This window comes from Rhinolophus sinicus, chromosome 7 (genome assembly GCF_057876585.1).
Source record: "Rhinolophus sinicus isolate RSI-liver-muscle chromosome 7, RSI-T2T, whole genome shotgun sequence".
Taxonomy (NCBI): domain Eukaryota; kingdom Metazoa; phylum Chordata; class Mammalia; order Chiroptera; family Rhinolophidae; genus Rhinolophus; species Rhinolophus sinicus.
In genome coordinates, this window is record NC_142507.1 from 32,386,743 (window position 1) to 32,413,479 (window position 26,737).

The 26,737-nt window shown below is 43.2% G+C and overlaps 2 protein-coding genes across 4 annotated transcripts in view; one reads left to right on the forward strand and one right to left on the reverse strand.

Annotated features, from left to right (window-relative positions):
- The window catches only part of ALDH5A1 (aldehyde dehydrogenase 5 family member A1), a 39,455-nt gene extending 20,911 nt beyond the window's left edge, over positions 1-18,544 (reverse strand). Inside the window, exons 1-5 of one of the 2 annotated variants that reach the window (XM_019716815.3) lie at positions 18,209-18,544; positions 9,814-9,897; positions 8,418-8,588; positions 6,894-7,010; positions 2,495-2,638 (exon numbers count right to left, since the gene is read on the reverse strand). In XM_019716815.3, coding sequence (XP_019572374.3) covers positions 2,495-2,638; positions 6,894-7,010; positions 8,418-8,588; positions 9,814-9,897; positions 18,209-18,544 — 852 coding nt within the window. The remainder of the gene's footprint in view (positions 1-2,494; positions 2,639-6,893; positions 7,011-8,417; positions 8,589-9,813; positions 9,898-18,208) is intronic. The other variant, XM_019716816.3, reaches the window with a different exon arrangement.
- Positions 18,437-26,737, forward strand: part of GPLD1 (glycosylphosphatidylinositol specific phospholipase D1) — a 53,384-nt gene continuing 45,083 nt past the window's right edge. The window contains exons 1-3 of one of the 2 annotated variants that reach the window (XM_019716812.3): positions 18,437-18,574; positions 22,126-22,208; positions 25,660-25,715. In XM_019716812.3, the coding sequence (XP_019572371.2) occupies positions 18,543-18,574; positions 22,126-22,208; positions 25,660-25,715 (171 nt within the window). In that variant the 5' untranslated portion in view covers positions 18,437-18,542. Of the gene's footprint in view, positions 18,575-21,556; positions 21,677-22,125; positions 22,209-25,659; positions 25,716-26,737 lie in introns of those variants that run through there. The other variant, XM_019716813.3, reaches the window with a different exon arrangement.

The following is a 26,737-nucleotide window of genomic DNA, read 5'->3' on the forward strand; positions in this document are numbered from 1 at the left end:
ATATACCATATTTCCCCGAAAATAAGACCTAACCAGAAAATAAGACCTAGCATGATTTTTCAGGATGCTCGTAATATAAGCCCTACCCCCAAAATAAGCCCCAGTTAAGATCGTCAGTCAGATGGACACATTTAGTACATCCATTGCAACACACAACGGACATACTGAATTATAAAATAATATTAATATATAAATATAAATAAATATTATTGACTATACTTAAAATAAATGGTAATAAAAATTACAATTATTTGTAAATACCCAAGCGGGAGTCTTTGGACGAGAGGTAAATACCTAGGTAAACAGATGAACTCGAAACTTACTGCCGAATGACCAATCGGAGTAGACACAATACACGAATAACGTGCACACTTGATAACGAACGGATGTGGTTTTGTCTAATATGAATCTTCATAATTCAGTATGTCATGAGTTGTAACGGACGTACTTAATACACTTGTGTGAAATAAAGAAACGTTTTCTGAATTCTGGTGCCTGGTGCCTGCAATTTTTCGTCGCTTTTGTGTGGACCATCATTCTTAACTATCATTTTTGTTGCCACTCTTGTCTCGTAAGTCTTCAATTAACACTTGATTTAATGGTAGATTTAAAGGAAATAATATTTTGACCCCCTCGATTCCATCGAGTATAAGAAAGGAATCGTGGAGGACTCCCCAAGCAAAAATCTTACGGCTTTCTGCAAAGAGAAGTTAGATCTCCGAATGGTCCAAAAATGGCGAGCAGAATAAGATAACCTCAGTCAACAGGTGGACGAGGGAAATGCTAAGAAGCACAAGTGTGGATCAGGTCGGCAACCATTATTTCCTGAGCTGGAAGACATCATCTGTGAATGGATTTCTGACAGGAGAGCAAATGCTTTGGTTGTGCGTAGGGCTAATATTCAAGCATTTGCCCTTGCAATGGCACCCCAGTTAAAAACATCCCCAGAAGAATTCAAAGCATCACAAAACTGGCTGGATGGCTTCCTTCAGCAATATGAACTGTCTTTAAGATCGACAACACTGTTCAAGCTAGAAGATACTGAAATTATTAAACGTGCACTTGCATTCAAGTCCTTTGTTGATGGCATCGACTTTTCTAAATACCAACTCTCCAACATGATTTCTATGGATGAAACTGCAGTGTTTATGGGGCAAGGATCTCAAATGACAATTGATCAGAGGGGTGCCTCGTCAATCCACATTGCCTCCACTGGTTACGAAAGTGCACCTGTTACCTGTATTTTGGCAATTCGTCTGGATGGAAAGAAAGCCCCACTAAGGGCAAGAAAGATAAGGTTGAAAGTGTCTCAGGCATTTATGTTCTTGAAACTGAAAAAGCCTGGTGCACACAAGCAGTTATAAGGAAGTGGGTCGATTTAATGCTGCCACTTGTTTTGCGAGGTGGCCAAAGAGGTCTGCTGGTCTGGGATTCAGCCAGCACTCACCGCACTAAAGACAAAGAACTTCCTTGCAGAGAGAAGAATAGATCAAATAATGATTCCTGCAGGAAAGACTGCTTATCTCCAGACTCTTGATATTACAATAAATAAGACATTCAAGGAAAATTTGTGCATGGAAATCAATGACTACACTGAAAATAGAATGGAGAGAAATCAGCATGGAAACTTTGTGAAACCTAGCCTGCAAGAGGTCGTGATTTGGGTGAAGAATTCATGGGATAAAATCACTGCCAGCTGTTTTGCCAGTGCACTACGAGCAGGCTACATGGACAAGAGGTGCTCATTTAAGGAGAGCTCTGTTGCTGGACATGAGAGATTGGGGCCAAAGGTTCTACAGGAAATGGAGTCGCAAGAAATTCAGGCCAGAATTTGGGGTTTGGAGAGTTATGACGATGTTCCAGAAGATGATAGGACTATATTTGAATAAATGTAGTTTGTTATACATGAATAAATATAGATTGTTGTACATGAAAAAAACAAGACATCCCTTGAAAATAAGCCCTAATGCCTCTTTTGGAGCAAAAATTAATATAAGACCTGGTCTTATTTTCTGGGAAATATGGTAGTCAATGTAATAACTATGTATAGTGCCAGGTGGGTACTACATTTATCGGGGTGATCACCTCATAAGTTATATAAATGTCTAATCAGTATGCTGTACATCTGAAACTAATATAATATTGTATGTCAGCTGTAATTGAAAAAATTTTTAAAAAATTTTTAAAAAATCATTAAAAAAGAAAGCCAAGGGGCAGAAAAAAACAAACAAAAAAAAGCGAAAGACAAATACTGGGAACTTTGCCCAACTCCTTCGGTATTTTTCTTTTTCGGTCAACTAGGAACCTATGGCATGTCACAATGAGGAACACTACCCAAAATATCTCCAGAGGATGCCAGATACTACTGTATTTGACAGAGCTTTTAACACTCTGCTGGATATCTTCCTATAAATGGTAATCAAGGTGAAATAGTATTTTCATACTCTACAAAGAGAAAATATTAGAATGATATTTTGAGACTTAAGTCACATACCTTTCCGGTAGCTGTTGAACCAGTGAAGGAAATTTTGGATACAAGAGGATCAGTGCAAAGTGCCTCTCCTACGTCCTTGGCTTTTTTCTGGGAGCAGGGAATAACGTTGTACACCCCTGGAGGAATTCCAGCCTGGTTTGCGAGCTACGGAGTAAAACAGCAAATACGCGGCAGCAAATGAAAAAACAGAAAAGAGAAATAAATACATGTTTTAATCCAAAAAGTAATGGAAAAAAACTAAGCTGACTTTGGGAACAGAATAAGAATATACTTGAAACTGAAATGAGATTTATTAGTGCTAATGTGATATTAATGTGTTCTTAAACATCATTAAAATAAAATTTCTCAGAGTATGAGTTTCAATGCCACCTTTGTTAAAAAGAAAAACCAACCTTGGATTTCTCCCCTAAGAAAAATCAGAGGAAAGTTCAAAAATAAAGTTATCTGGTTCACCATAGAATCAAGGGCAGAGAGTAGAAAGAGAACCTACTATGTGCAGGGCTGTGCGTGCCTTTCCACTGGTGGCTCCTGTGTGGTGGTAAGGAAAGGCAGGCCTAGCAGGGAAGACTTGTGCCACAGCCACACACAGGGGAGTAACAACCAGCAAGGTAACCCACAGCTGCCTGACCTGGAACCCGTGCTCTTTCCACGGCGATTCTCTTTGGATACAGTATATCTGGGATTATTTTAACTTCTGAATCTCATTAATAAGGAACTTATTGCATAAATTTGGCGATTCTGGGAAGATGGTGGGAGCAGCAGAGTTTTTAAATTCCTCTAAATCCATTCATAAAAACAGAGAGAGCAATTACATAGCCAAACCAAAATATCAGAGACAATATTTATAAGACTGGATGTTGTAAGCGCCTAACAGTTGTTGTTTTAATTTTAATGCAAGGACCTGACTTCAGCTTTGATTACCCAGGCCTCCACGTTAGATGGCTATCTGAAGTAAATATATGCCAGCCACAATGACCAAATAAAGGGCCAGGCCACCCTCCCTCTGAAGTTTCGTTTTGTGTTAGAGATCTCTGGTTGACTTAGAAAACTGACCACATGGCCACTTGTTTTTGCCTTCATGCGCTTTAATTCTGCTCTATTTTAAATCCACCAATAAAGAGCAAACCTGTAAAACTTCGTTGTGTGGCCGTAAGTGTGCCACGTACCTTCTAGGACCTGTGAGTAATCAACCTTGTCTTTCAAAGTTCCCTGATAGTTATTGCTGAGGGCATCTTGCAATCATAATAAGAACCACCATGGATGGTCCCATCACAGCACTGGTTCTGAAAGGGGGGATATCTGTAGTAGCTCAATGAGCACCCCCAGGCATTTCTATCTGATAGTGCTATTGATAGGCTGACATGGCACAAAACATTGTCAGGTAAGTAGCTCCACAAAGTGCAAATTATAAGTGGGTGGGGACGTACCACTGACAGCTGGGGAGCATCAGTAGCTTCTTGAGAAGACAACAGGCTATTACATGGACCTAATAACAGAGAACCCCAAATAGCCCACAGGTATTCATGAAACACAGGGTAAGCCTACTTGGAACAACAGTTGGAATTGCTCAATGCAATAAATAGTACGTGAGTACAAGGGACTCCCTGTGCAACGAGGACTGAAGGACAAGGACATGAAGGGTACAGCCTCTGAGAATCGCGTGATGGAGGAAAAGAATGGAGGCAGGCAATCTCAGAAAGCAAGAAACTGAAAGGTTCGCTGTGAAGGTAGAGAAGCTATCTCTATCCATGCTTCCTTCTAAAAGTTTAGGAAAACTACCTTCCTATAAAAATAAGCTAAATTCTCAGAAAAACATGGAAGTGAAATCCCATACAAAGTTATTAAAAGAGAATAAAGAGCAGAAAAGCATCCTCAGAGATGACAAAGCAGAAACCAGAAAGACATGCCCACAAAACAGACCAAAACTGCGACTTAGTATGAGGTAAAAGATGGTAAGAAAATTGTACCAAGATAAAAAAACAACAACATGAATCAGAATTCGAAAAATTTAGAAATAAGATGAGGAAACACAGTAAAGAGTTAGAAATAAAAGAAAGAAATAATTTCAGAAATGAAAAGTAAACTAGGAAGAACATAAGAACGAATAAACACAACAGATAATACTGTAAGAAAAATAGGTGAAAAAGATAATTTTAAAGATTAGGGAAAGATGAAAAGGATACACAAAAAAGTGAAGAAAACAAAAAAGATTCAACACACGGATAACAGGAGTTGCTGAAGAAGTAAACCAAAGCAAGCATAAAGAACAAATCCTGAAAACTTTTCAGATTTCAAAAAAAGATCTGAATATACAAATTGAAAGAGCACACTGCAAATCTAGAGTACATACCCAAAATAAACATCACAAAGACATACTCCAGTGATATTATTGGTCTTTAAAGATAAAGGGAAAAAAAGCCACTTTTGGGACTCTTAGCAGAAAGAACAAGCTGACTTATAAAGGCAAGAAACTTAGATTATCATCAGACTTTGCAAGAGCAACGCCTTATACCATAAGAAAATGGAGAACATATTTAAAATAATCAAATAAAAAAATGTGAACCAAGGATTTTATATCCAGCAACATGGATTTACAAGCACAATGGGGATAGCCTGTTGTCAACACATAAGAACCAGGATAGTGTTCTGCAAGCCCTTCCTGGAGAATCACCAGGGAACCAGACTCATATAATCAAAGTGATGGGGAGATACAGCATAGGCACTGGTGGTAAGCAGTAAATACACAGCTACTTATTGAGTGGAAAGTATAGTATGTGATGGTTACAGCCTCGACAGTGTAGAGATAGACAGGGTCACTACTTTAAAATATGTGGAAATTGTTCCAGCTAAGAGAAGCCTAAAGAGACACGTGTCCTGGATGGGATCCTGGGACAGAAAAAGGACATTAAGTGAAAACTAAGGCAATCTGAATAAGGTACAGACTTCGGTTCATAATGATGTATAAATACTGGTTCATTACTTGTAACAAATGCACAATTCTAATGTAAGGTAAGGCAAGATGCTAATAGCAGGGGAAACTGAGTACTGTAGGACTATTTTGAAGATGAAGACACAAGGCAAGCAGGGTTAACTGCCTCACCCAGGCTATGGAGAAATCCTTGGAGTTTCACTAAGAATCTGCTATTTTCTGTAGGTCTAAGAAGCTGCATTTTTCCTTCTAATCTCTCAGTTTATACAGATTTTTAAAAATGCGGTCCTTAATCTTTCCAATCAATATAGATGTGTGCTTTCAAATAAATTTCATAAGCTGGTGGGATCAGTGCTGGCTCCAAACATTAGAATTGGTAGGAAATGCCCTGTTAATTATGCCTCTGCCTCAGGAGTCTAATAAGAAGGTTAACTTACACACGACACAGATTTAAGAATTATTAAAAGGAAAACTGTAACAGCCCACGTAAAAAAAACTTCCTCCCCTCTCTCTCTCCTTCCCTCTGTCGTTCCTCTGTCCTTCTTCCTTCTCTCCCACAAACATTTCCTGAGTGCCTCCTATGTCCAGCACTGTTCTAGGCTTTGGCCTAGAACAGCGGGGAACACAACTGGCCCAAGTCCCTGTCTCCACAGAGCATATATTCTTGTGGGGGCAGATAATTATCAAAACAACTACATAAAACATCTGGAAGCTTAGCTGGTGTTATGTGCTTTGGGAAGAAAAACAAAGCAGAGAAGGGGGTCAGGAGCACAAGTGACTTTCAAATAATGTGGCTGGGGGAGGCCTCCCTGAGAAGGTACCATATGAGTAAAGACATGAAGGAGAGAGTCATGAGCGTACTTGGGGGAGAACCTTCCAGACAGAAGGAAAAGTGAGTGTAAAGCTGAGTTACAGGTGAGGCTGGCATGGTCCAAGGAGTGGCAGGGGTCAGACCAGCCAGAGCAGACCAGTAAGGAGCTCCGGAGTGACAGGTAAGAGCAGAGGAGGATAGGGGGTTGGGCAGGTGGCATCTTAAAGAGCCTTGAAGGCCACTGTAGGAAGTTTGGATTTTACTCTGAGTGACATGAGAAGCCATTAGAGGCTTTAAACAGAAGAGTGATAAGATGTGACTAAATGCAGATTGAACTAGAGAAGGGAGAGGTCAATGAGCGTTTCCCTAAACGTGAGAAATGCCCTTGTTTTAGTCATATTACCAGGTCTGACTACTTAATAAAAATGATGGCTCGGGATCAGTTTTAAAACATACTGCCTATAGATGTCACAAAATCCAACATCCATTTTGTCTAGAAAGAGCAACATCTGACTTAAAATAATTGCTGGTAAGTTAGAACAACACCATCCAGCACGAGATGCAGGCAAAGATGGAGGCTTCCAAACTGCTTCTTTCTGCCCTGGGTCAATATCCTTGTTTGGATTTTGCTGGCACTGCCGGAGCATGGAGAGGCTCACCTCCGCCAGGGCCAGGGCTGAGAAGGGCGTGTCTTCGGCAGGTTTCACCACGACGGTGCAGCCGGCTGCCAGGGCAGCCCCCACCTTGCGGGTGATCATGGCGCTGGGGAAATTCCACTGGGGGCAGAAGAGCAGAGGAGGCTGTGAGAGGGAGCATCACCCCAAAGCCCACAGGCAGGAAGCCAGCCAGCAAATCCCGTTGCACAACTGACAGTTCACCGGCTCCTGCACAGGTGAGTCCTCAGAGCACCGACACTGTCTGCTTAAGGGACTCAGGGATAAAGCCTCATAAAGACGGAACATTTTCAGAATTTAAAATAGTACAAAACTATCTATACCTGGGGTTGGTAAACTTGTTCTGTAAAGGGCCACACAGTAAATATTCTAGGCTTTGTGGGATGTACAGTTTCTGTTGAAACCACTCACCTCTGTCGTTGTAGTGTGAGTAGCTACAGACAATGAGTACATGAATGCACATAGCTGTGTCCCAGTAAACTTAATTTACAAACACAGGCAGCAAGATGGATGTGGCCTAAGGGCCAGTTTGCTGACCCTTTGGAAGAAAATATCAGCAAAGATGATTTTGAAAGTGGCAGGTGATTTATTACTTCCCTTTCTACATAGATAGATATCTATAGACATCTCTATATATAGATATATAAGGATATCTATATCTAAACAGTGTTTTGTTTTATTCTATTGTGACAAATACCTGTATAGTGCTTCTTCTGTGCCAGGCATTGTTCTAAGCACTTTAAAATTACAATTAATTAAATCCCCATCACAACCCAAGGAGGTCATGATTATTATCCTCACTTGCAGGTTTGGGGAAACTGAGACAGAGCAGATAAGTAACTTGCCCAAGGTCACACAGCTAGTAAACAGTGAGCTTTGTATCAAACCTAGTCAGTCTAGGCAGTAAGGGGTGTCTATCTATCTGTAACGATGCTGAGTAGGGCAAGAACAGCGGTCTAGAAACCAACTGTGAAACACTGTAGAGAAGAAAATATGGGACCTCGCAGAGGTAGGGCCAAGAAAGGCTGGTCATCGAGAGAAAGCTGGGTGTCCCACAAGCATACTGCAGCCCCATCCAGGCTGAGACATTACCTTATTTCTTAGCCTTTTTACCTCAAGAACCTGGCCCAGTGTCTGCGGTATGTACACAAATATCAACTTACTGTTGATGATAACCATAAATTAAGCATAAAGTGTTCTCAAAACTATGGTACAATAAAAAATGTGTACTATCTGAAGTCTTTTTAAAAAAATGATAAACACCAGATCTTTTCAGACGTGCTAGGCAATGTTAAGAAGAAGCCTTTATGCCAAGTCAGAAAAGCCCCTGGGTGGTCCCACTCACCACTCCCACATCTCCCACTATCACAGAAGACCAGGAAACACCTCCACATCCCACAAAGGAATCAGGAAACCAAGAACAGGTGACAAAGCTAACAAGATGACACACCTCTTCCAGAGCTGCTGCTCATTCTCCTACCCTAGCATCCTGCGGATGCTGCCACGTACCGGGGTGATGACTGCGGCCACACCAAGCGGCTGCTTAAGGACCAGGGCCCGCTTTTCCTTTGCGGGGGTAGAGATAATGTCTCCATAAATGCGGCGGGCTTCCTCTGAAAACCACTCCAGGAAAAGGGCGGAATACAGAATTTCTCCCTGTGCCTCCTTCAGTGGCTTTCCCTAAATTCAGTCAGAAAAGGACACATTCATTACCTTCCAATAAAAAAGCATGACTCCCTGGTTCTAAATTCTTCAAGGCTCAAGCAAAGTAGAAAAGTCTCCCATTACATACTAGACTTATGGGGGGGAGGGGGGAATCACTTCATAAATTATAAATGCCTAACCATTGCTCTGTACACCTGAAACTAATATAATATAGAATGCCAACTATAATTAAATATAAGACAGATAGTGCCAAAAAAAAGTATACACATTTTAAGAAAGGAAAAACCTGTATTAAAATTGTAATAATATATACTGATAACAAAAGATGAATACAAGTCACGTTTGACTTCTGCAATTACAAGAGGTGCTCAAAGTGGTTACCATCAGCGTCCTGACACTTCTGATTATGGCGAACTACTGTGTGACCAACATTGACCAAAGTGTCCACTTGTATACAGTTTTTTGGCACCCCTGGTATATTCATGGTATGTAAAGTACAGCATAGGGAATACAGTCAATGGTATTGTAATACTTATGGCTGATGTCAGATGGATAGGATAGACTTGTTGGGGTTATCACTTTGTGAGGTATGTAAATGTCTAATCATTATGTTGTTTTGTATACCTGAAACTAATAATAATAAAAAAGAAAAGTCTCCCATTACAAAACCCACAGAAATTTCTAACCTTAGTGTGGGTCTTACAGAGCAGAATCACAAATGGTGATGAAGATAAGCTAGTCAGATGTACCTGAACCACAATAGTTATTTGCATTTTCAGTACATTTACAAATTAAAAGAGACAGAACTGCATCTGCTGATTTTTTTCTTCTTCTAATATCTTCTAAATGTTGTGACCATGGTGTAATTTATTATAGCTATGGATAAACTATTGGTACATTTTAAAATGTACAAAAATAATATGAAAAATCAACCAAAACAGTCATACAGAACAAAACTGGAATGGTGAAGTCATATTCACATAGTTCCACTCAAAACCTATTTCTTGCATATTATTAAAGAGTAAATTAGAAGATAACATTTTGTTTTAGCAAATATGAGTGCCTGGCTTAATTAAAAAACGTTGTGCCTAGCATAATAATTAATTGATATCTGATCATTAGGCAAGGAAGTCACATTTTTTAGCTACAGAGTAGCACTGAAGTTAGCGGCTACCCCAAGCTTTAGTCTAAGAATTCCTGGATGATTTGTCAGGATAGCGAATTAGGACCCTTAACTTACACTTTCAGCTGTAATTATCTTGGCAAGGTCATCCTTATTTTGAATCATTAAATCATACCATTTCCGAAGTAATGAACTCCTTTCCTGAAAAATGAATAAAAAGGTAGAAAAATAGTGAAAGGCCAAGTATAGGAGAGACTATTAAATAATGTTCAACTTCCTAAAGTATTACCCTTGGGGTCTCATTCCTGGGAAGACATACATTGACCTTTGTTTGATAAATAACAACAAAGATCCAATTTCCAGTTGCATCTAAAGGGATGTACCGAGTCATAAATTGTAAAAGAGAAAAAAAATTTTCTGAAAACAGCTTATTGTTTATGGTAAATATGAATAACTTTAATTTTTTTATTGTTATTTTTAATTGCAGTAAAATACACATAAAATTTACCATCTTCACCATTTTTAAGTTGCAGTTCAGTGGCATTAAGTAGTCATATTGTTGTGCAACCATCACCGCCGTCTGTCTCCAGAACTCTTTTCATCTTGTAAAACTGAAAACTCTGTTTTGCTAAACACTAACTCCCCACTCCCTCCAGGCTCAGACAACCATCATTCTACTTTCTGTCTCTAAGAATTTGACTACTCTAGGGACCTCATATAACTAGAATCATACAGCATTTGTCCTTGTGTGACTGGCTTATTTACTCAGCATAATGTCTTCAAGTAGAATTCTTACGTTAACAACTCCCTGGCACATTTAATTTATCTCCGACTTGGGGTGTGTGAGGTGTAAGGAAGGGTTTTACACACTTAAGAAGGCCCAGGCACAACACTGATTGCATTTAATGCCACTGAAGTGTACACTTACAAATGGCTAAAATGGTAAATTTTATGTTATGTATACTTTACCACAATTTAAAGATATTTCCAAATAATAAAAATCAAATAAAATGATTGTCATGCAGGGACTCTGGTACCACTCCCCGCTCAAGAATGTAGGATATGGTGAGGCCAAAAAGGAACACCAACGGAGCCATGGATAGGGGAGTCATACCACTACATTCTCACTGGCGGCTGGGTTGGAGACACAGGAAGCAGGCTCCACATGATGCACAATCTGCCGTCCACTTCCCTGCCAACCAACTAACCCCCTAGCGTGGCCACAGCTAATGGCTAACTGGTAACAGCTGATGGTCACCCAGCCACAGCTGATGGCCATCTGATAACCGAGTCAGCACCTTTCTACATGAGGCCGAGAGCCTGGAAACTGCTCTCTGGGACTCTGTCCCCACACTCCACTCCTCCAGGGTCTCACCTCATAATCTACGCGACAAACGTCTTTCACGAGGGGCCCTGTGCCAGGAACCCAGCTCACGAGAAAAAGTTTCAGTCCAGTTCAAGTAATGTCCCACCTACCTTCTGAGCACAGCCAGGGTTTCTCAGGGTATTGTGCTGGAACAATAGTGGCTCACAGCCAAGGTGCTTACATATTCTCGATGGCAGCCGATTGAGACACAGGAAGTAAACATTCGCCTGCACCCCAACAAGGGGTCTTCCTGTACCACAGTCTCGCTGGTGGCTGGGCGAGACACAGGAAACAAACATCTGCCTGTCCCACTATATGGTGGTACATTCCTAAGCAAACAGTCAAGCGGTCCATCAAATCAGGGATGGAAGGCAATTCCCCATAGTCCATAGTCATTTGCCAGCGCTGTGCATTGGCCTCACAATACATGCCCTCTCTGCAGGGCGAGGGCTCCAAGTTCTCCCCAACCTGGTGGTGAGGGACGACCTTGACCTCACTCGCATCCTCCATCGAGGACTCAGCAAGCCTTTCCTCCTGGGATTACAAGTCCCTCACCTGGGCTGCCTCAGCAAGCACTTCCCAGCCCACACGGCCACAATGACCTTTGCTTTCTCAGGCTTATGCTGGTTGGAGAACCGTTCATGTCTTCTCACCCCTTCACGGGGATCCAGCTCTCTGGCAGCTGCACCGCTCCTTCCACACTGGTTGGGAGCCATTCATGTCCTCTCTTGCTTCCGGCGCCACTCCTCCTGGTCTTCCTGAGACTGAGTGTTCCTACGCACAAACTGCTCCACCGCCCCTCGGAGAGCTTTGGCCGGCACTGTACCCTGCTCGCTGTGCCATGTGTCATGCAGGGACTCAGCTCCCACTCCCCGCACAATGCCGGATGTGGTGAGGCCAAAAAGGAACACCAACGGAGCCATAGATACGGAAGTCATACCACTATATTCTCGATGGAGGCTGGTTGAGACACAAAAGCAAACATCTGCCAGTACTGCAATGAGGGGTCTTCCTGCACCCCAGTCTCACTGGTAGCTGGGCAAGGCACAGGAACTAGGATCCACACGATACGCAATCCACCATCCGCGCTTGCCAATCTCCCTTGCTAGCCGCAATTCGCCGTCCGCTTCTCCATCAACCAACCAACCCCCTAGCGTAGCCTCGGAAGTTATATTAGTGGCCAATGGCTAACTGGTTACAGCTGATGGCCAACTAGTCACAGCTGATGGCCATCTACTACCTGAGCCAGCACCTTTCCACATGAAGTGGAGAGCCTGGAAACTGCTCTCCTGGCTCTGTCCCCACAATGTGTCATGCAGGGTCTCTGGTCCTGCTCCCTGCACAAGAACGCAGGACATGGTGAGGCCAAAAAGGAACACTGATGGAGCCATAGATAGGGGAGTCATACTACTATATTCTCGCTGGTGGCTGGGTTGGAGACACAGGAAGTAGGAGACACAATCCTCCTGTCCGCTTCTCTGCCAACCAAACAACCAACTTGCCAGCATAGCCATGGCTGTTATATTAGTGGCTAATGGCCAACCAGTAACAGCTGATGGCCAACTAGTCACAGCTGATGGTCATCTACTACCTGAGCCAGCACCTTTCCACGTGAGGTCGAGAGCCTGGAAACTGCTCTCTGGTACTCTCTCCCCACAAGGATAGATTAGATAATTAAGGATGTTATGGAAGAAATGGTTTCTTAAAAAAAAGAAATAAATATTTGAAAAAAATCACTTATCTAAAACCAATTAAAAAAAAAAAAAGAAGCAGGTCCAGAGAGTCCCGCTTTGTGGTCAACCAGGCTACATAGAGGTCCTCTAAAGAAACATGTGCCCCAGAGCTCCAAACTCCTGTAACTGAACAGGTGTATCTGAAGCTAAGAAGAGTCTTAGTTTACTCTTGGCTGCCTGCTGGGCTGCCCACAGCAATGAGCACATCTGCCGTGTCATTCTGACGTTTTCATCCATTCAGCAGGTGTAAAATTTTCATTATTTTCTCATTCCACCGATGAGCAGAGAGTGAAACCTGTGCAAACACCACTCATGGTCTTTCTCTGGGTTCTTTCCCCTCTGTATTTTGGATAACAAGCTGCATGATCTCACCTCTTAAAGGTGTTGCTGAGATAAAGGCTTCTATAGCTCCACCCCCAAGAGAAGAGGCATGGACATCTCTTAAAATATCACCACAGTGACTTCATTTTGTTTATCCTCGCTCTGCACAGCACCAGGTAGAAATCTCACGACCACAGCCCAGGATGCTGTGGCTTATCTGGGGTGATAGTTGAAAGGCTAAAATCTATGAGGCCTGGCTCAGAGAGAAAATTAAGTATCTGAGTAGATGGCCTGCTAGGAATAAAGCCCCATACCTAGTTGAGAGTGAGAAAAGAACATGAACCAGCCTGAGAACTACAAGAATAAAAAGCATATTCTGCAGGAAATACAATGTCCAGGCTGAACACAGAAACCAGCTGTGGGGACAGAGTCCCAGAGAGCAGTTTCCAGGCTCTCGACCTCACGTGGAAAGGTGCGGGCTTGGGTAGTAGATGGCCATCAGCTGTGACTAGTTGGCCGTCAGCTGTGACCAGTTAGCTATTAGCCACTGATATTAACTGCCATGGGTATGCTGCGGGGTTGGTTGGTTAGCAGAGAAGCGGCCTGGGGATTGCAGCTAGCAAGGTTGGTTGGTTGGCAGAGAAGCGGCCTGGGGATTGCAGCTAGCAAGGTTGGTTGGTTGGCAGAGAAGCAGATGGCGGATTGTGCATGATATGGAGCATTCTTCCTGTGTCTCCAACACGGCCACCACTGACACTATAGTGGTATGACTCCCCTACCTATGGTGGGTGTTCCTTTTTGGCCTCACCCTATCCTGCCTTCTTATGTGGGGAGTGGAACCAGAGACCCCGCATGACATCAGCATAGGCAACAAATCACCCTCAGTATGCAAAGCCCGTGTTATGGGTTAATTGTGTCCCCCAAAAAAGATATGTTGGGGTCCTAATCCCCAGTACATCAGACTGTGGCCTTATTTGGATATGGGATCTTTACAGAGGTCATCAAGTTAAAATGAAGTCATTAAGGTGGGCCGTAATCCAGTATGACTGGTGTCCTTATAAAAAAGGGAAATTTAGACACAGAAACAAGACAGACACAGAGGGAAGGTGAGGTAGAGAGACACAGGGAGAAGGTGGCCCTCTACAACCCAAGGAGAGAGATCTGGGATCTTCTCAGCCTCTCAGAGAGCTGTGGGATCCTCACAGCCTCAGAAAGAATCAACCCTGCTGACACCTTGATGTTAGACTACTAGCTTCCAGAACTAAAACAAATTTCTGTTATTTAAGCCACCAAGTTTGTGGTTCCTTGTTATGCGGCCCCAGGAAATGACTACAGCCTTTGAGAGGTGCCTTGTGAATGTTCTAGACTCAGACAGGGAGGCTCAAGTGGATGGAATCACATGAGACTCCAATCCCAGATCCCCTGCTCAAGCAGGAGTGAAACGATGGATGGTGAACTATGAGCCCCTCTCAGCCAGTCTCCTCATCCACAACATCATCAAGTGTCTACCTTACAGGGCCACTGAAAGGATTAAACAAAACACAGCTGAAGCGCCAAGAGCAGGACACAGCTGGGGCAGGCTCAAAGACGTCCTCATCCTAATCCCTGGAACCTGTGAATAAGTTACTTTATAAAGCAAAGGGGATTTTGCAGATATGATTACATTAAGGATCTTGAACTGAGAGGATCCTGAATCATCCAGGTGGGCCCAATGTCATTACAAGGATCTCTATGAGAGAAAGGTGGTGGGAGAATCAGAGAGGTTGGAGCAATGTCACACCACAGACCAACGAAGCCGCGAGAAGCTGGAAAAGCCTGAAGAGCTTCCAGAAAGAACGCAGCCCTCCTGAACTATAAGAACCAATTTGTGTTGTTGTGTGTTGTTGTGGGGACAGAGTCCCAGAGAGCAGTTTCCAGGCTCTTAGCCTCACATGGGCAGGTGCTGGCTCGGGTAGTAGATGGTCATCAGCTGTAACTAGTTGGCCATCAGCTGTTACCAGTTAGCCATTAACCACTGCCGTGGCTAATATAACTGCCATGGCTGAGCTAGCAAGCGTGGAGTGCGGATTGCAGAGAGGCGCAGATTGCAGTTAGCAAGTGAGGTTGGTTGGCAGAGAAGCGGCCAGCGGATTGCGAATCATGTGGCTCCTGCTTCCTGTGTCTCCAACCCAGCCGCCAGCGAGAATATAGTGGTATGACTCCTCTATCTATGGCTTCGTGGGTCTTCCTTTTTGGCCTCACCATATCCTGCATTCTTATGTGGGGAGCAGGACCCGAGACCCTGCATGACACCCTGCATGACAGTTGTGTTAAGTCACTAAGTTTGTGGTAGTTTGTTGTAGCAGTCATAGGAAACAAAGGCACTAGCTTGTAAGGTGTCAGTAAATAATCAGTTCCCTTCTTTCCCTGAACTCCTCCAGGGTTTCATAAGGTGGAGAAAAGGAGGTCATAAAACATGTAAGAAGAAAGATGTGAGGCAACACAGTGTCAAGGGGAAGTGCAAGACAAGGTGTGTGGGCTGTGCTAGGGGTTCAGAGGAGGGAGAATAGGGAAAGCTGTGTGGTCTGACAGGCTCAAGGCAGAGTTACACATGAGCTAAAACTCAAGACTGTGTGGGACATGAATGGGTCAAGAGAAGGGAGTAGAAAAAGCTGGGGAGGGAGCAGCAAAGGCCTGGGGGCAAGAGAGTTGCTTTCTAAGCTGTGTTTGCACCCCACCATCTCCTAGCGCACAGGAGGATTCATCTTCCTGGGGAGAGCTTATTCCACCACATGCTTAGGAAGATGCTCCAGGATCTTTTCAAAACAGAAGGCTCCCTGAGAAGACCCAAGCTCCGGTAGGACAGAAGCTGACATCACATTAAGGTTCAAGGGCACAGACATTAGGATGGATGGTGTGATCTCAGCACAGGTGACAGTGCAGAGTCAGTGACAGGTCCCAATACCAGCCCTTGGGCACCAACCAACCACTGAAGCAGAGACAGGGCTAGAAGAGCTCCCCATACACCTGTGGCACCACTGTATGGTGGCTTGTCACTTGTGGGACTCCAAAATGATGGCAGAGGCTCCATCGACCCACTCCCTTCCTGTGGGCTCGTCATCCCATGGCTGTGAATGCACACACATGGTCCCACATTTACATGTCTCCCTCAAGGCTCCCCTCAAGCTCCTACTTCACATCCTCACTTGTATGTCTAACAAACATCTCAGCCTCAACGTTTCCAACACTGAGCTGAGTTCTCATCTCCATGCTGCTCTTCTCACCCCCTTCTCCATGTCTTTTCTTCCAGGTATTTGAGCCAAAAGCCCTGGGTTATCATTGACTCCTCTCTTTCCTTTACACCATGACCGTCAGGGAATCGTTACCTATACCTCCAAAATATATTATTTATCAGTCCACTCTTCACCACCTCTACTGCTACCACCTGAGTTCCAACCATCACCGCCTCCCACCTGAATCACTGCAATGACCTCCTAACAGCTGTGCTTCACCACTGCCCCTTCTTCAGTCTCTTCTCAGCACTGAGGCCAGAGCAGCCTCTCAAAATGCAAATCAGATCACTGCTCTGCTTAAAACCATGAACTAGAACCCATCTTCCTCAAAGTTAAATCCAGGTCCTTAGAATGGCTGTCTCCCACTTGATCTAGCCTCTCCTCCCATTGTCTCTGTGACCTCCTGTCCCACATCTCTTCCCCTTGTCAGTCCACTCGAGCCACTCAGCCTCTTTGCTGGCCTACAAGTGCATCATGCATGCTCCTGACTCAGGTTTGCTCTGAATGCCCTCACCTCCTTTGGTCTTTGCATCTCATATCCTCAATGAGGTCTCTTCTGATAGTATGGCCTGAATTATGTCCCCCCACCCCAATCCATATGTTGAAGTCCTACCCCCAAGACCTCAGAATGTGAATGTATTTGGAGATAGGGTCTTGAAAGAGGTTATTAAGGTTAAGTAAGGTAATTTGGTCAGTCCTAATCCAATACGACTGGTGTTTTTGCAAGAAGAGATTAGGACACTGACAAGTAGAGGAAAGACCACGTGAAGACATGGAGAAGACAGCCATCAACAATACAAGGAGCAAGACCCCAGAAGAAACCAAGCCTGCCAAGACCTTGATCTCTGTCTACTAGCTTCTAGAACTGGGAGACAAATTTCTGTTGTTTAAGCCTCCTAGTCTGGTACTTTATGGCAGCAAACTAATACACCTGCCCCCAGTTTGTATTGCATCTTGCCCTGTCCCTCTGGCCCCATCCTCTTATCCTGCTCTACCTTATTCCCTTGTAGCATTCATCACATCTAACACACTTATCTGCTAGACATTGTTTTATTTGTAGGTCAGATCTCCCCTCTGCCCAACCCCACATGAGCTCCGTTAGGGCAGGAATCTCTTTTGTTGACTGATGTACCCCAAGCACCTCCAACAGTGCATGATGTACAGCAGGCACTCTGATGGGTGACAGTGTCAAGACTCCCTCATACTTGGACCTCAATGCTGGATGTGAGTCTTCAGAAGGAGAATGCTGAAGGACAGGGTGGAAAATGATTTCACTAGGCTGGCTCCAGGTGCGGTATAATACATGAAGGAGGAAAATGTCTTATCGTTTTCTTCTTACTCTATTCTCCCCACCTAACATCACCCACCCCCCAATTCTCCAGTGTCTATGTCACTTTATAGCAGTATTTCTCTATTCAAGCTGAAAACCTGGAGAAAGGTCTGGGACTTCTCTTTCCCCTGCACAACGCCCAGTCCTTTCCACAGCTCTCCCCATTCCGGATGACATGACTCCTAGCCCAGGGCACTCACTCCCAAGCCTTCCCAGAGAACATGTAGCAGCGTCTTGCATGGTCTCCCTTCAGCCTAGGACACTTCCCCCCAACACACACAGTCAAGTTCATGTTTGGACTCCCGTACTGGGCAATTCCAGGTTTGGGGGCCAGGTCGTGTCCCCAGCACCTGGCACAGTGCTTGGCACGAAGCCACGCTCCAAACTTATTTGTTGATCATCTCTTCTTGTTTCTGTGACTTTCCGCACACGAATCCCGGAGAACTGGGGAGAGGGGTTGGTTTCATTGCGGCAATAAGGGCGCACTCACCTTGGCCGAGACGCCCCTCCAGTTGCAGAAAGCATCGTAGGCGGCGCACACCGCCGCGCGGGCCTCGGGTGCCCCGCAGTCAGCCACCCGGCCCAATTCGGCGCCGCTGGCCGGATCGAGCACCGGGAAGGCGGCGGCAGCCGGGATCCAGCGGCCGCCCACGAAGCTGTTGGTGCGCAGCAGCGTCGTGGGGAGGCCGCCCCGGCCAGGGACGTAGGTACGGAGCGGGGCCCGCCCGGGCGCCCAGCTGCCCGCGACCCGGCAGAGGCCGCAGTTGTGAAGCGCCAGCCGGACGTGCAGTGCGCCGCAGCTACGCCACCAGAAGCAGGTCGCCATGGCCCCGGCGACGGTGGCGGCAGGAAGGAGGCAAGCGAGTGCGCGCCGGGGCGGCGGGAGGAGCGAGGATCGGGGGCGCGCTGGGGCCCGGGGACGCGGCTGCAGGTGGCGGAGACGCCAAGCAGCGCCCTCTCCCGCGAGCTGCACTGCCCTGCCACGCTCGACCTTATCCGAGCGCAGCGCTGCTCTGGTCCCCGGGTTAGGACTGGGGTGAGGAAGGCACATAAGGACTGTCATCGCCCCCTCGAATGCTCTGTGTTTAACTATTACTGAGCTCCCCGACTGCTGCAGGAAAACCGTTCCTTCTCCCCAATTCCCCCAAACAGTTATTCCCACCCTCCCCACCACTCCCCCCGGGATGTGTGCAGGGTCCATGGATGCACAGTGTGGGCTCAGCTGCCAAGGGCTCCATCGCGTTCCTTTGTCCCCTCGGCTCTGCGCACGGGGAATTGAGAGCAGGCTCACTGAGTTGTGGAAGGTGGCTCCGCTTCCGGCTGTCTGGATACTTCTCTGGGTGTGTGTTTGGGTAGTCTCTCCATCAGTTGGGAGTAGGGGTGCCCCTGTTATGTAACAGTGCCTGTGGAGACAAACAGACCTGGATCCAAACTCGAAAGAATCTATGGTCGACAAATCGTGTGCCCTTGGACAAGTTATTTAACTTCAGTCCTCTCGTGTGTGAAATGGAACAGGAAATTTGTTGTGAAATACCTAATGAGCAGTGCAGTTGCCTTATGAAATTTAGGACAATGTTCAAGGTTATACTAGCTGCTGCAGGTCCAGCCACTATGTAGTAAAATTGAAGGTAGGAGGCCAACTAGTCAACGGGGACGGTTTGTCAGAATCGAGTGAACCCAAGTGTAATTGCAGTGGGACTTGTCCTGAAGTTTTGGAAGCAGCCAGGAAGCTGCAACTTTGGTGAGGATAAAAATGAAAATAGCAGGCCTGTCCTGGAATTTGTGGGTTCACATGAAGCTCAACTCTGAATTGATGTATGATCTCTAGTCTCACCATATCTCCCCTTCACTCCACTGAGCTGAGAGTCTCTGCTGGCTTCTCCAGAGCCTGTGGCTCTTCACCATTTTCTAAGACTTACGGTTCTCATTTGCAAAATGCCAAGGCAGTACGTCACATTTTGACTTTGTTTTTTTGCGATGAGTGTCACTCAGTCTTGAGTCCATCACCTCTGGCAGCAGTGGGAACAGTGGATTTTAACCTTATGTGTCTGGGGAGTCACTATTTTGTTCCACATACTACGTGTGTACGTAAGGAATTGGGGAGAGGAGGTCCTGATGCAGACGTGGCCAGGTGGGCATCACTCCCCCTCCTACGGAGCTGCCTGCTGCCTGCAGAGGGAGCTCTACCAAGAGCTGGTTTCTAAGGGCTTGGGGATCAGTTCTGCTGAGGAAACTGAGGCCCAGAAAAGTGGTCTACTGTGGCTGCCTCTCTTGATCCAAAATCAGTCTGCTTGTCTTGGTGCTATTTTAAACGGTGTCCATTCCCTTTCCCAGCTGACTTCTCTGTTAGGCACAGTAGGCACAATGCCTAGGGCCCACAATATTTTAGGGCACACAGAAATGTTCAATTTTTTCTAAAATCAGAAAAATGAACTTTTAGGTTGAATATGAATATATTAATTTTTATACCAATGCAGATGTGAAATGTGATATTTAGAACTTTATTTCTATGAAGGAAGGGGCCCACAAAGGGAAAAATGCATAGGGCCTAGGAAATTCACCATGTGGCCCTTCCCTAACCGCTCCCCCCCTCCAACTGTTTTGTGTCGTCTGCAAGTCACCATTCAGAGTGGGAAGATGGGAAGAGTTCCCTCCTGTTTCTTATCTTCTAGGCTGCCCTGATGACCCCCAGAGTCGGTCTGGGTGTGTTCACCAGGGCTACAAGGACAAGGCCAGCAGATGACAGGGAACTTTACCCTCCCTTCTCCTGAGCCTGCCCATGTCCCAGGCACCTCCACCTCCTAAGTCTCATCTTTCTCCATCCTCTCCCACATTCGCTGTAAGGACACTATGATGATAGCAACATATTAGACTTGTGTGGAAGTGAGCTAATATTGTCTGCTTTATCTCAAAAATTTCTGGACGTTAAAATTGCATGTCATCTGCACAAGGAGACCCACCTTCACTTCAAAATCTCCACCCAATTTTGCTTTATACACATCTCTAAATTGTTAAAACAAAAAACAAAAAACAAAAAAAAACGTATGGTTGAACACCTGAGTGTAAAATAATTTTTCTTATTATTTTTTAAATTCAACAAGGAAAGTAGTAATTCAACAGAAATCTAAGGTGAATCTTTTGGAAAGGGAACATTTCTATTAAATGATAATAGTCAATTCTCCCTTTTGAATAAAGATAGAAATCTAAATTTAAATGCTAATTTTCCCATTTTAAAAAAGTTGGCTTAGGTTTATAAAACACCCTGTTAGGCAAACAAAACACTTCAGTTTATGGCCTCTGGCCTCTGATGCCGCAGGGTTGAGGCAGGGCTGCAGGATTCCCTTCCTGACGCTTTTCAGGTGGCTGAGTTAAGGTTACAGAGGAAAGTTGGCAGATGAGTTTGGGTCTCAAATCATCCCATCTCCTAGTCTTCCATTCAGCTAACCTGAGAATGAATATCATTTCCTTCCAGTCTTTGAGGATCTCCTTTCTTGCTTTTAATGTGTAGTATACATAATTTGAGCTCTAAGATCACCATCATTTCCATGAAGAGGTCAACACATTTTTTTCCCACAAATTAACTGCTATAGATTGGATACTTTATGACAGGTATATTCTGAACCTATGATTTTCTGAACCCTTGTTTCTTGGTCCTAAATCTGTCCCCTGCCCCCATCCCCACAAATGGAACTGGTATCTTTGCGTGGGCTGCAGGAATCTGACCGTGCAACAGGCTTTGGATAAAACCTATGGGAACAAGCAGGGGTAGAGAGATCAGGAGTGGCTTCTCTTGTGTAATCCCATACAAGTGTTGGTATCTGTTGCCAAACACTGAAAGAGAAGCTGGTTCCAGCTGATCATCATAAAAGCTTTCCCAGCACTTGAGGCTTGGAGGCCAAGGAGCAGGGTTAGCTGATATATATGTAGAAAGGATGCACAGGCTGGCAGCCCTTGTAAGGTGAGGCAGGCCAATGTATTGATTCTCAGGGCAGACAGGTGAGCCTTTCTTTTTTTTTTTTTTTTTTTTTTTTTTAAAGAAAGCAAAGAATATTTGGAGACAACTTTGCTTGTGTCTTCATACAAATTTTGTGTTAAAAAGAAATGCAGAGGAAACCTCTCTTGGTCAGAAGATGCTGTATTTCCACCAGGAGGCATTTAGATTTCAGTTTCTCACTGTTTTTCTCTCACAGGTGCAGTTTGTTTGCTGTCCCAGTGAAGTTAAACAGTAAACAGTTAACTATCCTGGCAGATGACATTATTTTGAATTGAAGCTTGGTTTCGGTGTTAGTGACATGCTTAGAGGGAAAGCAATAGGGCTGGGCCTCGATTTCAGTCTCGGTGCTGCCAGCTCAGAGCAGTTCCCATCACTAGAGGAGTAGTGAGTGATGAGAGCATGTCTGCTTTCAGGTTCTGGTCTGGCCTACTGATTGCGCTGGGCTCGCTATGCCCCAGAGGATCACCATGTGGCATTTCAACACACATAGAAATAGGTAAGTGCCAGCGCTTTGTCATGGTATTAAGGACACTAAATCTGTCAAAAATATTAAGGAAGAGATTGGAAGTCTATCCCATGTGTTGATAACTAGTTTGCCTGCTGTGCTGAGCCACTGGGCAGCAGGGAGGAGAAAGCCAGGACTGGAGTCATCCAGATATGGGGATTGTCAGATGGGGTCAGTGGAGGGGCAGGAAGCAAGAGGGTCCCAAGGGCCTTCTCTGGGTTGGGAAATTATGAGGAGCTGTATAAACCAGAGGTTGCCATGAAGCAGAAGAACTGATAGAGTGGGAGAGGAGAAAGATGGGTGGAATATGAAGGGAGTGAGGAATTTAATTTCTTGTTTTACATTTCCAAGTATATGTAAAGGCCCACGTTTGGTCATGGGAGTGGGTCCCCTGAATCAAGTGGCTTTAAAGGTGGTTGGCTTCAGGGACAGCAAGGAAGCAAGGGCGTTTGACTAGTCCCTGGCATTAGAGGTGCCCAGAATGATGACAGGAGTTGAGAAGAACTGGGGTACAGTTAGCCGGTGCCCACGAGCTCGGGGGTGAAAGCAGAGTGATCTGGATATGGGTGAAAGGTAGCACCAAGATGTGGTTCTTATACGAAGTGTACTTGTAATGTTTTTTAACTCATGGAAAATGTGAGCCAATTTGTAATATAATTAGATATGATTACATTCCACAGCAGTTTTCACATTAATTTCAGATGTACCTGACATGTGAGTCTTCTTCAATAAAAACAGTAACAATTTTTTATGGTCATGCTACCTCCAGAAGGTATAAAGCAGAACAAGATTACAAATAAAATATGAATTTATCAGTTCAAAATAGACCTAGGTATTGAGTTTGACAGGCAAGAATCAAATCACAGAATTTTATGATTTGAAGGGACACTAGAGGTCACCGAGTCCAGTTCCTTTATTTGACAAATGAGGAAATTGATCCTAGAATTACATGTCCTGACAGCTAGTCTAGTGTTCTTCCCATTAAACCTTTATTGCTAAAAGAGAGTGAGGAGACAATGGAAAAGAGAATCAGACCTAGGTTTTAACGCTAGCTTTTCTGTAAACTACATGGATGACTCTGAGCAATTCACTTTCTTAATTCCTCTTCGTAAAATGAGGAGTTGGACTTCTTCATGAATTCTATAATATCTTCCAAGTCTAAGTTCTATGAAATTGAAATTGTTACCACTATAGAAGTAGAACAAAGATAAACAAATATAAATGGGAATTTTTTTAATCCTTAGAGTTAAAAATTAACAAGACAAATGAAATCTAAAATTTCAACAAAATCAGATAATTGTTTGCCTTTCTTCAGTAGGTGCCAAAGGTCCTAATAGATCAATAAATATTAAACATAATATGTTAATAGATAATATATTAAGCATATATTAAATATATTTATTAATATATTAAACACACATATGTTTATGTGAACATAATTAAAGGCAACTCCTAATCTGCCATTTTGAGGATTTTTATATAAAAGACTAAAACTTCAACATTTATTTACTAATAAGTTAGATTATTTTATAAATATCTTGGTTCACGTTTTCACTTCTTACATAGGGCCTGTATGAAATGATGACATTTACATGAGTTACTTAATTAAAACAGGTTTCATTCAGTGGTTTTGATCTAAAAATCATAGAATCCTATGTACAGGTTATTTGTGTGGGCTGTGAACATATCTCTTATGGTATTATTGCTTATAATTTAGTAGTGGCAATATTTTTTTGTTGTATGAATTTAAAAATTGGATGTCATTCATGATAGAAATACCTTTGAATGTCTTCACAAGGAATGTTCATTTTCCTGTCGATTGTAAGAATATTCAGGGTGTGGTTGTCGTGTGTGTGTGTGCGTGTGTGTGTGTGTGTGTGTGTGTGTAGCAGGTGGCCCTCTGAGACAGTTTTTTGTCCTTCTAAAGTAGTCCAATGATGAAAAAACATTTGAGGATCATGAGTTCAATCCGTGGTTTAGTCCCTGTATTGTGTTTCCTATTTGGGTTTTTCTACCTGAGGAGGTTGTTGAGGTATGATAATTATATAGTGGTATGTTGATGATGACTTCTGTGTTTTGAGCTCCTACCATGCATTAGCCATTGTGCTTGTCGTAGCATTTATTTTCTCTGATTCTCTCAACAAACTTGTAATGTGGGTATTATTTACTCAATTTTACATAGGAGGGAACTGAGCACTAGAGCGGTTAAGTAACTTATGCAAGGTCGTAGAGCTAGTTAAGCAGGAACTTTAAATTATTATGCAAATTTCATAAATATTATTATAATTATATTATACTTGTATTAATATTGTCATATAAATATTGTACGAATCTAATTATGGTTGATGAAAATTTTAAGTGAGTACAAACTTAATTTTCATTTCCCACCTCCTTGACAGTCACAACCATAAAATTATATACAAGGTATGATCAAACAATACGGTGAATGTTTAAATAAAAAAAAAGTTACTATAGTAAAAGACACATTGCCATTAATCCCCATCAAAATATCCCCCCTCACGTCAAAGACACTTATCCCATCGTTTTTGCCACTTTCTGAAGCTGTTCTGGAAGTCCTCTTTCGTGAGTGTCTTTAGTTGCGCTGTCATGGCTGCCTCCATGTCCTGAATCATTTTGACTTTGGGGAAGAGCCAGAAGTTGCACGGTGCCAGATTCGGTGAATAAGGTGGGTGCGGACACACCATAATGTTTTTATCTGACAGAAATTGCCATATACCAGAATTTTACAGAATATACAGAAGCAACATGTGACACGGAGTGTTGTCATGGTGGAGGATGATTTATGACACTTTAAAATACATCTTCTCTCAACCATAGCTCACACCTGAATGACTGCACCAAACAAGGTAAAACTTTTCGCAAACTGTTACTAAGGCTCCACATGCCACTTCCCATATTGAGGATCCCTGTTTTTCTGTTGGATGGCAATCGGCAGCAGCATTCACCATATTTTGTGATCACAATGGAAATGCTCCATGTCACACATATCTTCTGATACGGCAATTTCTGTCAAGTAAAAACATTATAGTTTGTCCTCATCCACCTATTCACTGGATCTGACATTGTGCAACTTCTGGCTCTTCCCCTAAGTCAAAATGACCATGAAAGGTAAATGTTTTAATTGATTCAGCACATCAAGGCAGCCACGACAAGCACAACTAAAGACACTCACGAAAGAGGACTTCCAGGACTGCTTCAGAAAGTGGCAAGAACAATGGGATAAATGTGTTTGAAACGAAGGGGAGTATTTTGAGGGGGATTAATGGCAATGTGTCTTTTACTGTAATAAATTTTTAAAAATTTAAACATTCACCGTATTTGTTTTAATCATAACTTATACTTTCCTTTTAAAATGATCTCTAGGAAGTTCTGTTTTCAGTTATAGTTGAACTTAATTGATTTATGTTTTTATTTCTCTCAGGACACAGAGCTCTAGAGTTTTTCCAGTTTCAGGATGGGAGTGTTAACTACAAAGAGGTATACAGTTTGATTTTTCTCTTATTCCATGGGCATTAACTTTCATTGATAGGTGCCAAACAAAGGTCCTAACAGATATTTAAACAGTAATTTTAAGAATTATTTTTATATCTTTATAAACCATTAATATTTTTGGTTAAAAGATATATGTCTATCCAGTACTGCTTGAACTTTTTATGTATAAAATTTAAATAATATCATTGAAATATTTTAATTATATGAATCATAGTTTGGGAAAATATTTGAGAGAGATGTTTTTTAAATGGTACATCTTTTTTGTTTTTATAAAGAGAGGTCATTCCTGAGACAAATTGAAATTTGCCTTCCAACTTCTCCTCCTACCATATTCTTTTCTTTCTTTTTTTTAACTTTTTAAAAAAAATTTATTTTAAGTGTTTTTCCAGGACCCATCAGCTCCAGGTCAAGTAATTATTTCAATCTAGTTGTGGAGGGTGCAGCTCACACTGGCTCATACGGGGATTGAACTGGCAACCCTGGTGTTATGAGCATTGCGCTCTAACCAACGGAGCTAACTGACCGCCCCCTCTTACTATATTCTTGGTTGAACTAGCTAATGGCTCATCTTCACCCATCCTCAAATTAGTTGAACCCATTCTGGCCCTATACTTTTTAGATCTATTCTAAATGATACTTTGTGACAAAGATGAAAAGATGTTTCTTAAATACTTAAGTTTGCTGAGAGTGGTTAACATTCTCTCATGATATCAGAATTGGATCCAGTTATCACCAGTAAATCTTAATAATCTGGTATGGAAAGCAGGACAGTGAAATAACTGATATCTGTTATATCCCCAAACCACTTTTCCTTGCTCACCAATATAAGAGGCCCTCTAGGAAAAAACAGCATTTATATTTAATTGTCATCTTCTTTGACTCTGATAGAAAGTAGGCAGGAGAGAAAGGAAAAGAAGCAAAAATCGCCTAATTCATGACATGAACACTCAATCCTGACTGTCATAGTGATTTTCTAGTAGAGGATTCAAGCTTGTCTCATTAACTTA